Source organism: Rhipicephalus sanguineus, chromosome 2 (assembly GCF_013339695.2).
Source record: "Rhipicephalus sanguineus isolate Rsan-2018 chromosome 2, BIME_Rsan_1.4, whole genome shotgun sequence".
NCBI lineage: Eukaryota > Metazoa > Arthropoda > Arachnida > Ixodida > Ixodidae > Rhipicephalus > Rhipicephalus sanguineus.
Window position 1 is genome coordinate 235,918,839 of NC_051177.1, and position 22,471 is coordinate 235,941,309.

At 48.8% G+C, this 22,471-nt stretch overlaps 1 protein-coding gene across 1 annotated transcript in view; it reads right to left on the bottom strand.

Moving 5' to 3' along the window:
* LOC119382310 (general transcription factor 3C polypeptide 2) overlaps window positions 1-22,471 on the bottom strand; it is a 370,071-nt gene that overhangs the window by 290,251 nt on the left and 57,349 nt on the right. Inside the window, exons 5-6 of the mRNA XM_037650013.2 lie at window positions 13,599-13,676; window positions 12,456-12,651 (exon numbers count right to left, since the gene is read on the bottom strand). Coding sequence (XP_037505941.1) covers window positions 12,456-12,651; window positions 13,599-13,676 — 274 coding nt within the window. The remainder of the gene's footprint in view (window positions 1-12,455; window positions 12,652-13,598; window positions 13,677-22,471) is intronic.

Consider the following 22,471-nt stretch of genomic DNA (forward strand, 5'->3'; position numbering starts at 1 on the left):
ACCCAGAACGGGTGGATTTACAAGGCGACTCGTAAGCGCTGAAAATGCCTGAGCTTGCTCTGGTCCTCAACTGAATGGGCTGTCCTTTTTAAAAAGATTGGTGAGAGGACGAGCGATGTCGGCGAAGTCCTCAATAAATTGTCTGAAGTAGGAACACAGCCCCAGGAAACTTCGGACATCAGCAGAGGTATGAGGAGGTGGAAACTCTCGGATTGCGCGCACTTTGTCGGAATCAGGTTGTATGCCAGTAGTGTCCACCAGGTGACTGAGGACTCGTAATTGACGACGGCCGAAATGACATTTCGCAGAATTGACCTGCAGGCCTGCTCGTCGGAAACATCAAGGATGGCCGAGAACTGGTGGAGATGGATGTCAAAAGTCGGGGAAAAAACAATAACGTCATCAAGGCAACACAGGCATGTGGACCATTTAAAACCACGTAGAAGAACCACGAAGGCCGTCTTCTCGTGATCTCTGTCATCGACGTGCAATTTGCCAGTAGCCAGAACGTAAATCGATCGAGGAGAAATAATTGGCACCATATAAGCAGTCCAGTGCGTAATCAATACGCGGAAGCGGGTAAACGTCCTTTTTCGTGATCTTGTTCAGATGATGATAATCTATGCAGAACCTCCAAGTATTGTCCTTCTTTTTTACTAAAACGACAGGGGATGCCCACGGACTGGAGGAAGGCTCGATAATGTCCTTAGAGAGCATTTTCTCGACCTGTTTGTATGACGTGATGTTCTGCTGCCGACACACGATAGGGACGCCTATGGATGGGCGGAGCGTCACCAGTGTGGATCGAATGGGTGACGATGTCGGTTCGACCCAGCGGGTAATTGTCGAAATCAAATATGTCTTCGTAGGACATCAAAACGCGGCGGAGGGCGTCATCGTAAGAAGGTCGTAGGTCAGGAGCTATCATTTTGGCGAATTTGTCGTTAGATGGCATCATTGGAGCCGAAAGTTGAGCAACTCAGATGGTTGTTCATAGCTGAGAGCAGACACTCTGGACTCTTCCAAAGTGGACAACACAGCGAGAGACACACCCTCAGGAAGAGCTTGTGGAGATGAGCCAAAGTTCAGGAGAGGAAGCCACGCATGGTTGTTGGTGAGCGCAATGAAAGAGCTAGGGAGAGCTTTTTGGCACTCCAGCATTAGGTCGTGAAGTGGGGACACGACATAATTACCATCCCGAAGTGGTGGGCAAGGCGACATGCACACTTAAGTCGCAGCATCAGGTTGCAGCCGAACAAATTCAGTGCAGCGAAGTCGGGACTGGATATCTGCGGTGGTGTCGGCACAGCACTGGGGTAGCTCAAGCCTCAGAATACCGGTTGAGCAGTCAATTAGCGCAGAGCGAACAGTCAAAAAGTCCATGCCGAGAATCACCTCATGAGGGCACTCCGCAAGTACAGTGAACAGAACTAACGTTGAGCGGTCGGCAATGGTAACACGGGCTGTACACATTCCCATTACGGCTGTTGTGCTGCCGTTGGCTACGCGTAGGACAGGCGACACGGCGGGCGTTAGCACTTTTTGAAGACGTCTACGAAGGCGTGAGCGCATGACCGACACCTGAGCTCCAGTTTCAATGAGGGCTTTAACGGGCACATGGTCAACAAAAACTTCGATTAGGTTTCGTTTAGGAGCAAGGGTCAACAGAGGTTTTGAAGTCAAGGTCGTCAACGCAGCCTCACCTCCAGGGGCTGCATTGGTTAGTTTCTCGAGAAGCGGCCTAAGTATGATGGGGACGGGGGACGCCGAGATGTAGGCGAATGGGACTGACGGCGCCGAGGTGAGGGCGAGCGGCTATTGGTGAATAGAGGAGCAGCAGGGCCAGCATTGGACGGTTCGGCTAGAGGTGACAGAGGACGAGAGGCGTGTTGGTAGCAATGGTCAGCATATGGTCGAGGTGATGAATTCCAGCGGTCACAGCAGCGGCGAGAGATATGGCCGATCCGGGAGCACACGAAGCAGACTGGTCTGTCGTCCGGTGTTCGCCACTCAGATGGGTTTCGGTACCGATTCCCGAAATACTGTCGAGATGCAGCAGAGGCAATGATCGGAGCGGTAGAGGTGGGACGGAGGCTAACGGCGGAGGGCATGTCCATATTCGCAATTTCCTGGTGAACAACAGCTTGAATGAGCGAGATTGTTAGATAGTCATGCGTAGAGGGAGGACCACGAGAACTCAGAGCCATAGCCTCAAGTTCGCGACGTATGGCTTGCGTCAAATTTGGTGATGCTGGTTGAAGTGACGGCGCGGGTTCGTTGCAGGACGAGGTCGGAGCTGTATTTGAAAGCCGGTCGAAACGTTGCACGATGTGCTTGCCTTTTGCTTGTTCAAAGTGGCGGCACTCTTTATTGAGGGAATCAACTGTTGTGCAGCTCCTACAAAGCAAGAAGTTGAATGCATCGTCGGCGATGCCCTTCATAATGTGTCTGACCTTATCTGCCTCCGGCATGTTGCTGTCCGTTTTTCGGCAAAGTGCCAGAAGGTCCTGAATCTAGGAGATGTACGATTCGGTGGACGTCTGGGCACGGGAGGCTAGCTCCTTCTGGGCTTCTACTTGGCGTCCGAATGGTCTTCCGAAGAGATCACGTAGCCTCTCTTTGCAGATGTCCCAACTTGTCAGCTCGGTTTCGTGCGTCTCAAACCACGCCTTCGCGGTTTCCCCCAAGGTAGAATATCATGTTTGCCAGCATAAGGGTTCAATCCCACCTGTAACTGTTGGCGACGCGCTGGTACATCGCCAGCCACTCTTCGACGTCGACCTTGCCAGTACCGGTGAAGATTCCCGGATCACGTAGCGGATTCATGACGTATTGCACTGGTGTCGGAGTGGCCGGGACACTGTCGGTAGCCATAGCAGCGAAACCAATGTGACGTCCGCTGCGGAGATCCAGGTCCGACTTTCGTAGAGACTACCCCGGCACCTCCACCAAAATGTTACGCGTAGAGTTGCAGTATTTACAATATATTTACAATACGTAAGGGGTGCAGCGTTGACGCACTATGACAAGTGCAACACCTCAACTTCGTCTTCGGCTAGTCCACAGTGGCACAAACACCTATGTGACAATATGATTATGAGAGACGCCGTAGAGGAGGGCTCCGGAAATTTCAACCACCTGGGGTTCTTTAACATGCACCTAAATCTACGCACACCGGCCTCAAGCATTTTCGCCTCCATCGAAAACGCGGCTGCCATGGCTGGGATTCGATCCCGTGACCTGCGGGTCAGCAGTCGAGTACCTTAACCACCAGACCACCGTGGCAACCGGTTACAATTTAAGAAAAAAACCATGATTGATCCCTCAGTCATAGGAATCGGTATGACACGAAAGTGAACCGTGTCTTCACAGGAGTAAAGTAGATTGTTTATTGTGCATTGATGTATGAGGGCTTGTACAATGTCTATTGGTGTTTGGCAGTTACAGCACCATCCGACGTGGATGACTCCACGCTGATGCCTAGTGGCACATCTCCATCCCGATGACTAACACCAAAGGTCGTGCTTTAACTCTTGCGGCAGCTGAAGTAGTCAACATACACCCGGACACAGCATATGCTGAATCCTTCACAAAGATGGTCTCAACAAGCACACAACACTGGTACTCGATATGCACTCATTGAAAGGGACACTAAAGAGAAGAAAAATGATCGCTCTCATATTAGTAAATTACAGTTTCACGATACTGAAAACACCACTCTTACCGCAAGAAGACGCTAGTAAGTGAGGAAACACACGAAAAGAAAACGCGGGTGGCGACACCATCTTGAAATTCCCGCACCAAACGCTGTGACGTCATCGATTTTGACGGCATCTACAAGGTCAAACGTAGTTCTTAAGAAAAACTTGACAACGGGCTAGTTGGTTAGACATGGTCAAAGTTTCTTGCACAAAGTTTACAAAAAACAACTGAAGACGGCGATGAAGGATGTACAAAACATGTGTTTTATACGTCCTTCATCGCTGTCTTCAGTTTTTTTTTTGTGTAGTTACTAATCGGCAAAAATGAAGTACATTGTTCTCTGATGGGGCCATAGACTTAATATACCAAGTGCCAGAAAATTTCATTGAGCCAATGTCACCAAAACACGAAAAATATACTTTGAAATCCGTGACGTCATGCTCAGAGATTGCGGCACGAGATTTAAAAATGAAACTTTATTAATGAACATATTGCCACGCGCGCTTCTTTTGTTATTTTTATGTAACTAGTCCATTGCACGCGCAGCCGCTGCTTTTCGCAAGCCACGCCCTAATGTCTGGGAACCTTCCAGATTATTTTAGATGATCTTATAGGCTTGAGCGCGCAAACGCGAACAGTTGAGTTTTTTCTGGAACTAACGCAGCCACGAGCGATAAGGCTCGAATGTTTGATGCCGTGTGTATAAACGCCGATGCGCCTTACTGCAGATCAGATTATCAGCAGTCGACGCTGTGTTTGTCGCTATCAGTGTAAGCGTGTATCCCTTGTAGTTTGAATTCTCGTTTACCGGGCACTGGTTCACCCAAATAAAAAGTTTAGTCTTGAACAAGCCGACTGCTCCTTTCATCAACGTCACGACCCCATGACAATATGATGGTGAAATTAGCGACATTAGAGTTCTCAGAGTACTATTTATCAATCTACACCGATTCATTGTTTCACTTTAGTGCTAAAGCACTGTCATTTGAGGAGAGAAACGCCAAGGTGTATGCTCCCCAGTAATAGGGTAACCTACACCAGTGCACACAGTGCTTCAGGAATGCAAGAGGCAGGGTTCGTAGCTTGAGCCGTGAACACGGAAAGGCGTTCCGTTGGGGTGTCTCTTAGCATCTTCAGCTGGTCATTTAAGAGCACTCAAGGGCGCTCTCGCAAGCGGCATCGTGTTCAGCTGGTTCTTTTCGACCGCTCCTGTCGAGCGCTCTGAGCTTCTCCGAGCCCTTTTGATGGAGCAGTGCGAGCACTTCTGGTCACGGTGGCGTCATATGAAGTGAGTGCGTCGTCTGGTGTTTGCACAATTTTGTCAACACGTAAACAAGAGCCCGTTTGAGCACTGAGTTGATGCGAACTCCTATGTTGACCTACAATGAGATCAGCGGCGAAAGCTACAACGGTGATCACTTCGGCCGCGCCTATGAGCAGCAATCTGCCCAGCTGAGCATCCGCTTGTTGCATCCACTTGTCTGACATTTTGCTCGAGTGCGTGGGGAGCTTTGGCTAGGCTTCAACACGGCTTCGACTAAAAACCGAATTTTCGCGGCAGTCACGTGGTTCATCCTGTGCCAGCTTCCCTCCAACGGCCAGTTCCATGTTCGGCTCGCCTGTTTACGCTCTGGTTCAATGCCAGATCCATCCACCTACGAGTCAGAGGACGGAGGCGACCAGTTGAAGATACCACCTCGCTGCACCGAAAGCTGAAACTACTGAAGCGCTCCCTGATTAGTGTCTTGATGCAGCACTTCACTTCACCGATCCCAGACCGCGACACCACACCCCACCAACCAAGGTCACCGTGAAAGGGGAACATGTGAGAGATATAATGCGTCTTTGTGAAGCCACATGCGTCGGTAGCACAGTGGGTAGAACGCCTGGGGCCCATTGTCACAGACCGATAGGTCGTGGGTTTCACTCCTAGATCATCCAGATCAACGAAACTTATTCTTCTGTTTTTCTTTGTCCTTGCATTTTAGCGATGTCACATCCGTGGCGGAAATGGTGTCAGTGAAGTCTTGGTGTACCCCAGCATAAATCACTTTTGTGTTAAAATGTCAGCTTCACCTACAAAACTGCAGCACACCTGCCTTTCACCTGTGAAAGACAGTTGTGCTAGCCGGTTGCCGCTTTAACAGTAAGTACCATAAAAAACTGAATATAGGTCAACTTATTTTTCAATAAACAGCCATAAAAAGTCGACCCCCGTCTTATATACTGTTCATTGGCAGAAAAACTTTGGAAGTCTGGCCACTATGGGCAGCTGAAGCCAACCGCCTCCATCGCCACTGCAACCGTCGGCGTCGCTTTGTTTACTACCAGCCTCGTGACGTGGGCGGCCTCATTTTGCGTTTTTGTTGTTGTCTAGTGAATCTATTTGGGCTCTGGGCCAGTTTTTTTTCTTGTTCTTGACCAGGAGCTGACAGTTCACCGTAGTGTTCAAGAAAACAGCGATCGAGTTCGCGAAGGCACGAAGAAATCTGGTCTGAAGTGTGTGGAAGATGTGTTATGATGCTAGCGCATGTGAATGCGAGCAAGAGCTGTGAGTCACAAACAAGAACTAAAAGTTTATCTTTGCATGGGTGCTCTTGCTGCTCGAATCTCGCCGGATACTCTTTCCTTGTTGCTTCTTGCGATGATGGCAGCTCTGGTTAGAGCGGCACATATGACTATGATCAGTGGGCAGACTGAGTGCACCACACAAGCATTCGCGACTGGCAGACGCTGAAGGATCACATCACGACATGCAGCAGTCAGAAGAGAACTTTGTTTTGGTGCCAAGCCAGACCGCAGCGTATCTAGAGCTGGAGACGAAGGTTGCAGAGTTTATGCGGGTGCCGTGCTTGCATTATGATTACTACTAGAGTGTACTAGATAGGGGTAGTGGGGCGAGGGAGAGCCGGCGGCAATGGCGCGCAGTGAACCTCAAAGTACGGAAATTCCAACCTGCCGCGTGGCGGCGTTGCTGTGCCTTTCACCTGGCACTGACGGCGCGCATGCCGGGCGTGGTTAGTGCGAATGTTTGGCGCGCCTCGACATGTTCTGCAGAACTTTTTGGCGTTATCGCGCTTGTGTGCTGTTTCCTGCGTGAAAGACTCGCAAGATGACCAAACCACGTAGCAGAAATTACTGTTTTGCACCTGGTTGCAAGACAGGATGCAGTGGTGTGAAAAATGTCCTTAAACTGTCTTTGTTTGGTGTGGCCAAAGGCATCGAGCGTCACCGAGTGTAGGAGTGGAATCTCCGCCGTGCAGACAAAAGTGACTGACGCTGTCTGCGAACTTCATTTTGATGCAAAGTATATATCGAAGGACTATATTCATGTCGTCCACGGGAAAGAGGTGCGCAAGCCTCGTGGGAAACCCTCGTTACCGCTGAAGCGGTGCCGACAATTTTAGCAAACCTTCCCGCTTATATCGCTCGAAAAAGCCTGTGCGCGAACGGTCCGCGAGGAAAAGGCCATCGCCTCAACACCCAACGACAACATGAAGAAGCAGCGCCTACAACGAGATGCGTCACTTGCGAGGTTGCCTTTCATTCTACAATATTGCCAGAAGTGTTGATGGTGCCAATGCAACTCCCGACATCGTCAGGTTACTACTCAATGTGCATGACAGGACGAACGCAGGCATCACACCTAAGAAAATCGATGAACTGCTCGTGCAAGGAAAGTTGGATGAAGCACAGAACTGTTTGGTTCTAGCCCCAGCTCCTTGCAGTCACCACTTGTATTTACTTGTGGCTGGTCTACTACATGGCGGGTTATGTAGCCAGGAAATGTGCTTTGAAGTGTGACTGTCCATCATGCAGGGATCTTCTTCTAAATCCAAGTGAGACAGCGGAGAATCGGCTCCCGTCAGGGTTCACAGAGCAGTGTGACCTCTATATCCATCAAAGGAGCTTCACACTTTCATATCTACAGTTGAGGACCTATTCACAGAATGTTTTAGCGTCAACAAGCTTCAAAGGAACAGCATATCTGATGTTGTGGCCCTTGTAAGCAAGAACTTTCTTCCTTGCAACATCGTGGGTTGTAGTACATTTCACAGTCAGGATAGAGTTGTTTCCTTTAACAGCGAAGCAGTTTGAGCTATAGCCGTAATTTGTGTGCTCGGCCTGCCAGAAAACTATCATAATCAAAAATGGGTGTGCGCCACAGAAATGGGGTAAATCCCACTATACTCGACCACTGGTCCACTAAAAATTACGAAGGCAACACCTAGCCCAACAAATCATAAACGGGTATGTGCCACAGAAACTGGGTAAATCCCACTACTTGAACACATGTAGCATTATTGAACACATATAGTAGGGCTGCGCGAAAAAACACGGATGAAGGGAAGCACACAGGACGGGCGTCCACTTTCGCTGTTTCAAGTCTTGCGTGGCTTAGTGCAAGCTTCTTACGAGCCTGCACCTTTTGGTTAAACAGTGCTAACAGCACTAAGCGTCAGATGGCCAAGCACATTAAACTGAGCAGGACTACTTAGATAAAAAGTGCGCGCAAATTCATGAGCCTTCAACTCGCTCACGCACATTTGCTGCCGATGTATCCTGTTGCAAATAAAATATTCCTGCTTGTTTTCAAATGCAATAAGCAGTTTTGGCCGACTGATTTGTTAATAAAGTACGCGGATTTACTTAAAAAACTGGATAAGAGCGGGGGTGCACGAATAGGTTCGTAGGCGGCCAGCCCAGCGCATTCGCGGTGCCCAGGTGAAAGTCGCAGTGGCGCCATCTTCCGTCGTCGATGCAAATGGCCTCACCGGAGAGCTCGCCCTCGTCCCACTACCCCTATCTAGTACACTCTATTACTACCAGTGTACTTGGACTATGTCCATATTAGAACTGCCTAGATGGTTGTGATGTTTTACAGTCGAACCCACTTATAACGATCCCACATATAACGATCTATCGGTTATAACGACCATATTTGTGTGCACTTACGATTTTCCTATGCTAACCATTGAAGCTGCGTCCAGATATAGCGAACATTTTTCAAGGCCTCCTACTTTTACAACGAACACTTCAGATACGGTCACGGTAAAAATATGGCGCATACGAAGCGAAAAAAAAAGTTAAAACATGCCTTCTAAAGCGTGACAGGAGCGCGCGCTCGCGCGTGCCCCGCTGCAGTTTACTCGCGACTGAGATACCCGGATCGGCGAGCACCGCACGCAGATTTCAGACGCTGCGAGCGAGGTCGCTCACTTTCCAGCTTTTTCCTCAGTGGTAAAATGGCAGGGAGGGAAAAAAAATAGTAGGTAGCATGAAGCCTTGCGGTCAGCTTTCGCACGGTAACCTTTCCTGACGCCGTTCTCTGCAGCTACGACCGCCTGCGATGAACCAAACAATGCCTTGGAACGCAAGAAGGCATAAATGCAAGAAGTGATAACCGCGATAACTTTCCATCGCAAAAAGGTTCACTGCGTCCCTAAACTCGTCGATGCCACAATGTGCCGCAAAAAGTCGTCCGTCTTTTCGGTAACGGCAGAGACCAGTTGATCGGTGATTACGACTCCCGCGCGATTGCGGCGATGCCTTCGCGGATAAGCATCAGAAATGAGCGAAGGCGAGTTGGCGGCCGTCGAAGAACGTGCCATTATGCCTTATAGCCGACAACCTTATCACAGTCATCTGTAGATATCTGCTCGGCTGCGCGTGTGGCGTACGCCGTACACTGCGGATTGACAGCGGTACGAGCGCGCCATGCTGCCGTTCGCAAGTTCGCCGCCGCCGCGTCGTGCGAGACCGCTTTAAATGCGCGTCGCTTTGTAGAAACGAAAGTAGCTTGCTGTTGTTAAGCGGCGCGGGCACCGAGAAACATCGACGCACTGACAGCGAGCGTATACTGCGCGTTTGACTGGGTGACAACTGAAGTGCGCCGCGCATCGTCGTGCAGGGCCGCGAGGGCATCGCGGAGACGTTGAGTGCTTGGAAAATGCTTGTTTTCGCCGCGTTGAACGAAGAGGCTAGTCACCGCACCCGTCCGTGCACGGTTCGGAGTGAAGCAAGCACGAAGAACGTACATACGCGCGCATACGGCATACAGCAAGCGGCCCGGCAGTGACTCGATCCGCTACCCGAGTAGGCGACGCGCTGCACGCAACTAGCCAGGGATGATCGGCTCCACGTCGCGGCACCGCGCTTCGGTGAAACGGTGTCAGCTCATTGCAAAGCCGGTTAATTCACTCGTGAGCACGCAGCGGGCGTCGCTTCACGACGCGAGAAGGCTTAGCTTGTCACCGAAGGGGTTGCACTTTAATAAAAGTGCACAAAGAAAAAAAAAAAAAACGGCTTGGCCGCTAAGCGCACGTTTTTAAGGGCGAGTCCATATACAACGAACTACTGATATAACGACCACTTTTCGCGACACTTTCGAGTTCGTTATAAACGGGTTCGACTGTATGAAGATAATACTTGAGCCCATCTTTTGGCTCTCTGCCATGTGGAACTCGTGTGTAAAGACACATGTAAATAAATGACATTTTCACTGGGCACCATTTGGAATTGTGCTTGTTAGACGGCAAAGGCGCCTGCCTTCTGATACTTTGGCCATTCCATGTACCTTTATTTTATCCATTTTCAGTAGTTCGAAGTCGGGGGGGTCGACCTATGTTCCGGTCCGACCTATGTGCCTGTTTTCACGATACTTTCCTTGGCTGATGTAAATATTATGCATGCTAAGAGTTGAAGGTTTGTCATTTGTGCTTGAAACATTCTGTTTGGTTGAGCAGCGATCTCACAATCTCTGAAAAAATTTACCATGTTTCAGACCTTAAACCAGCAAGAGAAACGTGCATCTGTAACGTCAGCTATCTGAAACACTTGAGAAGCGCTTGACATCTCGAAAACGAGTAAGCGCTATTAAATGGAGCATTTATACAAATTCCCCGTAGGAGGGACAGCGATATTTGTAAGAGGAGCTTGCATTTTTTTGCTTAGGTTGTAACTGACTATAGTACCGCCAGTAATGGCAGGACGGACGAGAAATCAGGAATGCCTTGGTGTGGTTACAACATAATGTATACTTTCTGGCCGCACGCATGCTTTAAAGAAAAAAAAGGAATGGTTGCCGCCGGCTTTCCTTCGGTGGTCTTGTCCAGTGTGTCCGAATCTTTGCTCCGGAAGTTGAAAGGATGCAGCAGGCAGCCCGAGGCCGTGCAGAAAAAGAGACCACTGGTTCTGTATCATGTGCACAAGATTGCCCACAATTTGAAAAAAGTTGCAAACAGGCGTGATGTTCCAGTGGTTTTCTTGGCACCCAACAAGCTGTCGAAGTAGAACTTTTTGCTGGGCTAGTTGGTGCATGTTTAACGAAAGGAGTCAGGCGCAAAAGAGACGTCCATGTCACTTCTTGTGTTCGTCTCTTTTGCGCCTGATTCCTTTCGTTAAAGCTTTGTGCCCGCATTTCTTTGCAGAAAGCCAAGCTTTCATGCAAAAAGAAGCATGCCCAGACCATTTCTGCATTGCCTGGTGGGCGTTGTTTATGAAATTCTGTTGAGTTGTGCCAAGTCGTACATAGGCCAAACCGGCTGCTGCTTAATGATCGCCTTAGGGAGCATGTTTTGTCGATTAAGAACGGTGTGGGTTCACAGCTACTGTCCCACTGTGCTTCGCGTGGTTGTGCCCCACTGTTTGGAGATAGTACGCGTGTGATAGGAGGAAGCAGGGAAACGTTAGCATGTGAAGTGCTTGAAGTGTATCACACACAGAACAAGGGGGATGGATGCCTCAGTGTCCCTTTGGTCTCTCTGCACAAGAGTGAATGCCTATTTTTAGATTGCACTGTGCAATAGTTTCTTGATAGTGCTGTTTGATAGCTTGCATATGCTGCAACCTCCTTGTGTGAACTTCTGTATATATATATTAATTTGGGTGATGTGCGGAAAATAATTTAGTTGAAGGCCTGCAACTCTATCATGCCTTCTCTGGTTTTTTCTTGTCTTCACCTGCACCACAAATATTCAGTTTTAAACATGCGCGACCCCCCAAAAATGCACTGCTGAGGCCGTGACTTCTGCTTTGTGCTCCTGTGCAGCAGTCCATAAAAGAGATGGTCCCAACAACACATAGCTGCGGATCAGGAAAGGGCGATCCCCATAACAGGAAGGGAAGCCCTGCCTCGAAGTAGTTGCGCCATTGTCTGCCGTATCAGTTTGCCTTCTGAGAGACAGTGCCCGGCAAGTCACAGGAGGAGGCAGTGGGATTCGTCAGAAAGAACATTCCGCCTGCACTGTGTGGGCGTAAGGCCTTGGTGGTAAGGGACTTTAATCACAACGTGCCAGCTAGCCAATTGTTCCTCACCATCGTGTCGAGAAGTACGTGCATCGACCTAGTATACATCTCGTTTGGTGAGAGATGCGATGTATGTCTTCACCTAATACTCGGATCACGAGGCTATGATATTGCCTACGTGCATGGCCGTAAGTGTGCCACTACTGGGACGAGCGGAGATTGTTAGAAGACACCACACACATCACTGTTTGATTGTACCAAATCATGCAAATAAAGACAATTCTCCTCTCGCATTGTGTCATTCTCGATAACATGACTCGGCAGCACTCCTCTCTACAATAACTTAGCCAAAGAAAACACTTTCATGTTCTCATCTGATAAGAATATCTCAGGGATCCTCTGAATTATTCCATTTTTGATGTGCATAGGCCAATCTAGCAAAAATCAGAACGTCTGATTTCTGGGAGGGCCAAATGATTTGGCAGAGCGTGCAACTGCATTTATACCTTCCGGTCTGGCGGTAAGGGACACCATGCGGCAGCCCAGATGGCGCCACCTGGGTAGAAGGTCACGTGGGAGTCTGAGGGGGACAGGCACCCAAACAAGGGCAGCCGCTGCCACTCCTGCGTGGTGGCTTGCCCAGCACAGTGGCTCCGCAGGGCAGGACTCTCCCGGAAACGCGGCAGGCATGCCTCCCTGTGGCTGGTGTACACGCACAGAGCAATAAGTACCACAGGCCGAGAGAGCACTCCTCAAAGGGCTTCACATGGGGAAGGTTACCGTCATCATCAAATGGGAAAGGATACCGTCGACCACACGAGTGGTGGCAGCAAAAATCCAATGCCGTAACATGACAAACTAAAGTCAATTAAAGCATGGCAAATAACTACGATTCAACTGAAAGTAATTAGGAGTAATTATGCACGAATCCATGTAGTTTTAAAAAATTAATTAAAATACAAAAGCAAAAACGAAATAAAACATGTAATTAGGAAAGTGCATGGTAAAATAGCCACAGTGGATGGCTTTCGTTAGGGTACTGTCACCACGAGTTCACAAGCTGCACAATCTTCATGGTGGGCACAATGACTACAGGCCTTCAGTGCCACCACTACGTGGGCCTCTTACTACTTGAAAATTTTAGCACAAAGGGACAAGGATGGAGACGAGAAAAGACAGCATGAGTGCCTATTTCTTCACCCTTGTCTCTTCGCGCTCAAACATTAAATTATGCTATGATACCAACTTGCTCAACTTTCCATCCTTTTGAATCCTCTCACTACTCACAAACTCCAGATGTGTTAGTAGAGCGTGTGATGGCTTCATTAATTGCAAATTGCAATGTAAATTTCCTTGTCTGAATCAAGCACTTAGGTGTTCATAAGGCTAAAATGGGAGTGGGTCACATTCCCTCTAATCGCTCACAGAACCCTGAAATGCCGCTCACAGATCCCCTGGGTTCTGTGGAACCCAGATTGAGAACCCCTGCCCCAGCAAAATCTTTACAGCACAAAATAATGGTCTCTCGAGTAATTTATTGTATTAGTCTGATATTTCGCTCAGTCCACTCATAAGCGGCTAGTAAAGAGAAGAGGATCTCTCAGCAGTTCTGTCCTGCTTGCTATCTAGCCTTGCGTAAAGATGCTTACGGTTGGTCCAGGAGTTGCCAGCCACTGGGCATCCAACCTGGATACAGTGTCTCCTTCCAGCACTGGCTCTGTCGCTGCCTGTAAGCATCCACGAGAGGTGGCCTCAGAATACGCACACACCTGTAATCACTCTCACGTACAAACGCAAATGAAAAAGTCAGTAGCAGAATAACTAAACGTGTGAATCAGGCACCTACTACCCCATGGTTGGTGTTGCAGTGCACAAACCCTGCCCACTCTCTTTCTGTCGGTACAAGATACCTTGAGGACAACAGGCTGACTGAAGCTAAACTCCTTATGCTAGGTGGTCAGAGGGAATGGAGACACAAGCGTCAAATATTGAAAGCATAAGGGCATATGCGAATTGCTGACCTGAGGCTCATCTGATCATAATGAGAAAGGATGACAGACAAGAGAAACAGACAGCACTCAGTGCTCAGCTTCAAATGAAAATTCAGCTTTGGTGAAACATACAGGCCACACGATGCGCAGGACCCTGAGGCAATGAAGCAATATCCTTGCATAGGGGAGCGCAGAAGCAGTTGAGAAGAAAGTGCACAAAGACGCTCACTTGCAACTGACATTTATTACGAAGAAACCACGAAAGTTTATGCGCAAGCACTGTCACAACAAAATAACCTCCACTCTAAAAAGAGCACAAAAGGTATTGCCACATCACAGGGAATTACGGCAATCAACCTAACAGAAAGACAGCTTAGAAGGGGTGCATTTATGTATTCGGTTAAACCATTCAACTGCTGTAAAAGAATCTCGGTTCCTTCATCATCAAATGTACCAACAGTGCAGTGATGCACATATCTGTTTCATGGTTAATCTGGCCGAACTTGTGACCTCTGCCTCCTCGAAATGTGCTGTGCAAGCCGAGTGCTCTCTTAGCCTGCCGTTAAGACAGCCTGTTTGGCCAATGCAAGCTTTACCGCAACTGACTGGAATCTTATACAGAGACCACTTCAGTGGTGAAGGGGACAAAAGGCTTCACATGCTTCTTATTGCACACAGTTTTTAATACTTTCGTGACCGTGTCTATTCCCATCGATAGTATGTTATCGATGACTTCAAGATCAAGTCTTGGCACTCTCTTAGTGGTTCTGGACAGCTAACGCAATACAAAGCATAAAATAACATGTTTTTTATCAGTTTTCTTTGCGAGTTTGTTTTTTCTACCGTGGGGGGATTTTTAAAGCTCATTCGCAGTCGGGTAGGTGAGCGCTCATTGTTTCAGACTTCGCGTCGACACCGCTCGCGGGTGCTCCACAGAAACGGCGAATTTCGACGGATTCCGATTAATATGAGCAGGAATCTCTGGATGATGGTAGCACCACAGACACGGAAAACGACTTCGATTCGCCAGGCTTCAGTACGGACGGCGAAAGTGCATCAAACCTCCCCGGAACATCAGCAGCTATCCGCCGGTAAGTTTCGTCTTCTCCTTTGGTCGTTTTATCACTGCTGCGCATCGATGTAAATGTATCCGGTGCGTTCTAAACATAACAGCTCTTATCTGCAAGGTGTCAACTTCATTCGGGCGGGAGCATTTGGCGCCGGCTGCAGAAAGAGCACAGTTCTCTTCACGAAGACGGTGCGGAGCGGACTTTGACCCAACGCTCCGGTGTGCTGCGCAGCGGCGTCTTCATGTTGTTTTTTACCACAGAAGTCGTCAGAGAGACATGCAACCACACAGGTAAGTATGCGTGGATGCATACTTTCGAAAAGCCAACATACAGTGAGAGGGACGGATCCATGGAGGGAGGTTACTGAAGAGAAGATGAGCAAGTTCGTCTCACTCTATGTGTACATGGTAATCGTTGAAGTCCCGTGCTTGCATTGGTGTTGGGGTCGACGACACGTATTTCCAAGCCTTCGTCTACCGTCAGTGATGCCACGGAAAAGGTTCAAGGCTTTTTGAGTGTCTCTGATCTGAAGAAGACGACCGTCGCATCCCACGAGAATCTTCACCCCGTGTCTTCTCTATTGCAACACATGAACGATTTTTCTACGCTATCTTTTAACCCCGTCGGAACCTTTCAGTGAATGAGAAAGTGGTGAAATGTGAAGGTCGGTATGGTATTCGGCCAGGGGCGTAGCCAGAAATTTTTTTCGGGGGGGGGGGGGGGGGTTAAACCATACATTATGTATGTCCGTGCGTGCATTTGTATGTGTGCGTGTATATATACCCAAGCAAAATTGAAAAATTTCGGGGGGGGGGGGGGGGTTGAACCCCCCCAACCCCCCCTTGGCTACGCCCCTGTATAATTCGGCAGTATATGAGCGAGAAAGAGGTCAAATGAGAGTACAATTATGGATTTCTGCAGATTTGGAACAGGCTACACTGTTCATTTCAACAAATACATAGGAAAATTGAAAAATACCAGAACTGCAAACTATGCCAGGAAAGCTGAACAGAAAAAAAATTTTTTTCCCCGAAACATGCGCAGCCAGCCTTTGTTTCACCGTGCCGAGAACCTGCATCGCGCGGTGGCATGATAGGCACTAGTGCCTATATTCTTGTATTTACGTAAATAATCTTCGTACTTACAGAGCTTATATTTCCACTATTATTCTACGATGGCTTTGTGTTCAAAACGTATATTTCGATTTTTTTTTAAATGTTTAACCTTTGCAGAGTAGTATTGATGTTTTTATGAATCTTTCTTTCTTTTTGATGGATTTTTCTTTGTTTGATAATTTTTTTATTTTATTAGAAATAAAACCGTTGTTTGAAATTAATACTGTTGGAAAGACCAATTCTTCCTCTATCATTTGATACCCTACACTTTAGCATCAATTATAATTCTTTGGCAGGGAAAAAATATTTCTTAGACTAGCCAAAAACAACCGGTTTTTCCGCGGTCACGAAAGTGTTAAAACAAAAGTGTTTTATGCCGGGATCCACCAAGACTTCCATGGCGCATTTCCGTCACGGAAGTACGTCAGCAAAATGAACGCCATCATATGGCAAAGAAAAAAAAACTATAAGAAAAAGTTGCGCTGATGGGAATCAAACCCATGACCTCTCAGTCCGCGACGTTGGCTGCTGGGCGTTGAGCCCAGTGAGCTACCGTCAAACACATTATGGAGGCTACATGAACGCGCCTTTTATCTTTCACACTTTCCTCTCACAGTGCTCTTGGAAGGATAGATGCATGGATGCTATGAGCGTCCCCTTTATAACGGGGCGGTGACATCTGTGCCACCAGGCTCCGGAAAAAAGAAGAAAGAAAACGCGCCGTTGCAACGACCGTCCGATTCGGCGCGTTTCCAATACAAGTTTAATTTTGTCAACACTTTAACACCCCGTGAGGTGACGGCTTTAGCGCAAGCCTCGCTCATAGCATTCATCCATATCGACAAATAGCTCTCCGACGCTCGCCTGGCTGTCGCACCGCGTTCCCCGCTCGCCCTGTGAGAAGAAACGGCCAGGCTAGAGGGAAGACATGACGCGCGTAGCGTTTCTCTTCGCATTTCACGACGCTTTGAAGGATTGAGTGTTTATTATGTGCTTGTTGATGCCATCTTTACGTGGGATTCACCATATGTGGCGCCCACGTATATTTTAAGAACTTGAGCCGCAGGGGTTAAATCATGATCATCGGCGTTTGTCGTCGGTACGGAGATGTGCCACTAGGCGTCAACGTGAGTGTGATGCGTCCACATCAAGCGGTGCGATATCTGCCAAACAACAGTAGACATTGTACAAGCTCTCATATACCAATGAACTATAAATAATAAACTACTTCTGTGATGACGCGTTTCACTTTCGTGTTATACCGATTCCTATGAAGGAAGGATCAACCATCTATTTTTTTTGGTATGTCCACTAGCAAGGGCACACAAACAGCAAAGCTTCATTGGTGCTGTGAAAACGAGGTCTACAACTTGCTTCAAACCGATTCTCTTAAGATTGTGCAAAATGGTATAGATGTATATGGCATGACAACAAATTGTTAGGCCTCTGTTGTGGTGACACATTGGCTGAGGCATCAAGCTTCTTAACCCTTTCAGGATCAATGACGTACATGTATGTCCTCAGCCACGGCCGCAGGATAAAAAGCGCACGGGTACGGCCTGCCGCGTGCTCCGAAACTGGCGTGACGGGCCTAGTTTCCCGGAGCACCGCCGCGGCGCCACCGGGCGGGGACGGGTTTCGCGGAAGCCCGCAGGATCACATGCGCGGCGCGCTTGCGGCAGTTATGCTTGGGCGCGTGCGTCTTCATGTGACGCCCGAAATCCTCTTCTAAAATTTATCTAGTGTGTACACATCAGTTAATTACCGATATTTCTTGTTCATTCTTGCAGCGCTTGGGAATTTTTGTTCTTGCCTTGCCAAAGAAGCAACTTCGCGCACCAATCGCTTTTTGCGGAAGTAATCGCGTGGGCATATTTTTCTGGTATCCTAGAAGACCACAACTAACCAACCTGGAGGCGCTGCACCTTTCTTAATGCATCGAAATTCTTTATTTTGGCTCTGAATATGTTGATTCAGATTTAATCATTTCATTTCAAAAAAGTGATCTCAGAAACTGCAGCGGCCACTGTTTATTTGACACGAAATAAGATAAACTTCTTCCTTCCTCCAAACATGTTTATAGTACACATACGGTACGGTATCGCATGCAACTGCCTTGAAATAATGCTTATCATATGTGCGACCATCTCATAGAAGGAGATTCGAGTCACTTTGAAATTTCAGTGACTACATCTTCAATACTGACAATTGGGCGAGCTGTTACGCATTAAATAATATGAAAACGGTCAGACGGAAAGAGTGATGAAAAGGCTGAAAAACACACGAACACAACTGCTTGCATTCCTGCGCTTTTCAGTAGTTCTGTTTCTTCCCGTTACGCCGTTTACATGATCGTGTAACGAATTCAACAGTGAACATAAAATCTGGACAAAATATTTTATGTATTATGAATTCAGGGCTCATCCCTGCCAGCTGCAAACGGCGGCTTGTTGCAAACGTCGTTGAAATCCAGCGGCCGTGACACCACCTTCCCGTTTTCTCTTATCTCTTGTTTTTTTTTTTTAGTTCCCACCTTTCAGCCCGCGGCACCTTTGTCATCGGTTCCGGTTGTTTCCGAACGCTGTCGCGTTGCGGTGGCGTGCGTTGCCCCGCAATGCCATGTGGTACTGATGTTGGTTGCCGTGAAAAGCACGTGTACTCCTTTTATTCAGAGAGTTGGGTTGTCTGTGGTCATTAGCTGTACGGGCCACAGACTCAAACTTACCTCAGCAAAACATGCGGAGACAAAAAAGTGCATAAAAGCGGCTGGTGAGTGACGACAAGATTTCATTTCAAACAAATATACATGGCAGCCAGCACACACATTGCGAGCGACTCACAGGGACAAAGTTAAGGTAAGTCGCTTTTGACAGCTATACGGTAAAAAACAACAAAAGGGGGGGGGGGGGGGGAGGTAAACGCTTTCCTTATACTTGTCTCTGTTTTCTTCTTTTTTTATTATTGTTTTGTTATGCCTCCAGCTTGTGAGCCCAAATTTTGGCTTTCCATGTCTACTTCCAGTCTGTGCAGACCATAAAACCTTTCGTTTTGGTCCTTTGACGTTAGCCGCTGTACAGGCACTGGCGAATCTTCGTTGCACACGAACGTGATTGTCTTCTGGCAGTCTCCGTCATGTGGTCGTCACTTCTAATGAATATATAATTCCGCAGCCTTTTCAACAAAGTTACGAGGAGTGCGCCACTATATTTGTAGAATCAGCTAGTATCAATTATCCGAAGCTGCATTACTTTTCGGCACAGTATCATGTATCAGACATCATGAAAAAGATTCAACGTATGTTTTTACATGCACTTCCTGTGTATAAAGAACATGAACGTGTATTGCCAGATGTTTCAAATAAATACCTGTCAAGCATTTTCAGAAAGGTGCTGAAGAAATGTCACGGAAATCAATATTGTTACGAGGCATTGTGGATGAGCACGCCGTTGGAGACGAAGAGACGAGGAAGAAGCGGAAATGCCGCGCGAGATGCTGGCAGCCATTCGGTGGCACAGTTGCTTGTAAATATTGTAAATATACTTGCTGCTGTCTCTCTCGTGTATTCGTCATCCCCGTGACAATTTGGTGGAGCTGCGGGGTAGAAGAACCGCTGTACAACGGAGCTCCGCAGTGGTCGTCGACTCGGAGTTTCCAGGATGGAAGACGAGACCGATGCTATGACTACTCCTGCATCGGCCACGACAATGCATGCACCGGCCCCGGCAACGCCTGCACCGGCCACAACGCCGCCAACGTACGTGTTGACGCATCCGAAAAACCCTGGGACGTTCTGCGGTACGGATGAAGTCGACGTCGAAGATTGGATTGCTGACTATGAGCGTACCAGTGCTCTCAATCGTTATGACCCGACTCTCATGCTGGCCAACGTGCTCTTCTACCTAAAAGGCACGGCAAAGGTATGGTACGAGAACCATGAGGAGGAGATCGGAAGTTGGGACACATTTAAGCGAAAAACTGTGCGACTTGTTTGGAAAGCCCATGGGTCGAAAGGCAGCCGCAAAGAAAGAGCTATCCACCCGTGCTCAGACGTCCACTGAACCCTACATATCGTACATTCAGGACGTGCTGGCTCTTTGTCGTAAAGTCGACAGCGACATGTCGGAGTCGGACAAGGTTGGCCACGTGCTGAAGGGTATCGCGGACGACGCGTTCAATCTATTACTGTGCCGTAATTGTGCGACCGTCGACGAAATTATTGAGGAATGCCGGCGTTTTGAACAGGCCAAAAGCCGACGTATTGCAAAGCCATTTCTCGGCTGCCAAACACAGCTGCGACGTCTTCATGCGAAGATGGACTGACCTCTCGTCTGCAGTCGTCACCGGCATCCGACATTACACGAATCATCCGTCGGGAAATCGAAGCAATGCACCTGCTCTTCCCAACAACGGTCACGTTGATTCGCACCTGCCCTCAGTTGCCCTCGTCCAGTCAATTGTGCGGGAGGAACTCGGCAATTTGGGCTTTGCTGTCTGCGCCGTTGCTCAGTCCCGGACATCTGACGTTCGCCCAAGGTCGCCGCCTCGCCCCAGGTCGCCGCCCCAGGAACAACGGTTTTCTCCACGGTCTCGTAATCCGGCTGAATGGCGAACTGCAGATGATCGGCCGATCTGCTTCAACTGCCGCCGGATAGGTCACGTCGCACGACATTGCAACAACCGTTGGTCTTCGCCTTTAAGAACCCGGTATGCCACTGCTAGCCCCGTCGACAGCTACCGCCGTTCCCAGCCTCCTGAGCCGTACCCCGATAACTACCGCCGTTCCCAGCCTTTCGAGCCATACAACGCCGATGCCACTGCTACGCCGCACAGCCGCTCGCCGTCGCCCCGAGGTCACCAGTCCCGTTTGCCGCCAGCGCGTCGCCCGTCGTCTCCGTCTCCTCTACGACGACGTCCGACCTCGCCGCTCAATCTTCGACAGGGAAACTAAGAGATGCAGCTCTTAGAGGTGATGCTGCATCTTCTAATTCCACCTCAAATCCTCTTCTTGTACTGCCGACACGACGAAATTTGATCGACGTTGACGTTGACGGCCTGACTGTTTCCGCACTTGTTGATACTGGGGCACATATTTCCGTGATGAGTGCTCGACTTCGTCGCCGCCTGAAGAAAGTGCTTACTCCGGCTGCTCCTGGTATGATTCGTGTCGCCGACGGAAGAAGTCCTGCCGTTATAGGAATGTGCACAGCACGCATCACGATCGCCGATCACCACACATCTGTTTTGTTTGCTGTTCTTGAGCAGTGCCCAAATGACGTCATTCTCGGATTGGATTTCTTGTCTACTCACGCCGCCCTCATTGACTGTGCAACCGGCGTTCTTCAACTTGAACTGCCTCGGCTTGCTGATGGCACAGCTTCACCGCCAAACCACTTGTGCTCTGTGGATTATGTTCGGCTGTCACCGCAAGCCGCCACGTATGTGGCCTTGACGACATCACCACCTCTTCCCGACGGCGACTACATAGTGTCCCCATTAGTTGACGTGCCGTTGGCCCGGAATGTTGCTGTGCCGCATACCCTCGTGAATGTTGTCGACAACTACGTACAGCTCCCTCTCCTCAACTTCAGTAACTCGACCCAAGTTCTTCCGCAAGGCATTTCGTTGGCCAACATATCAGCACTTGATGCGTGTAACATCGTGGCATTAGACGCAGGAGAGTGCTCGTCCGGTGTTGCAGCCAGCTCAGCAAGCGCACCCCCCGACGAAATCGTGAAAATGATTGCGCCTGATCTTCTACCGCGTCAAGCTGCGCAACTTCGCCATGTTTTAACGACCTATAAGGATATCTTCGATTTCGATGAGCGCCCTTTAGGTCAAACGTCATTCGTACGGCATCAAATACATACCGGCGATGCTAGTCCTGTCAGACGGCGGCCATATCGTGTATCCCATTCCGAACGCCAGGTCATACAACGAGAAGTCGATAAGATGCTCTCAAAAGGCGTCATTGAGGCCTCCTCAAGTCCATGGGCGTCACCTGTCGTCTTGGTCAAAAGAAGGATGGCAGCTGGAGATTTTGCGTCGACTATCGTGCCTTGAACAAGATAACCCGCAAAGACGTATACCCGCTGCCACGAATCGACGACGCGCTTGACTGTCTTCGTGGTGCGAGATACTTCTCATCCATAGACCTGCGCTCGGGTTACTGGCAGATTTCTGTCGACGACTTAGACCGAGAAAAAACTGCCTTCGTCACACCGGACGGCCTCTATCAGTTCAAGGTTATGCCTTTTGGGCTGTGCAACGCCCCGGCGACGTTCGAACGCATGATGGACTCTCTCCTCCGTGGCTATAAATGGTCCATCTGTCTCTGCTACCTCGACGA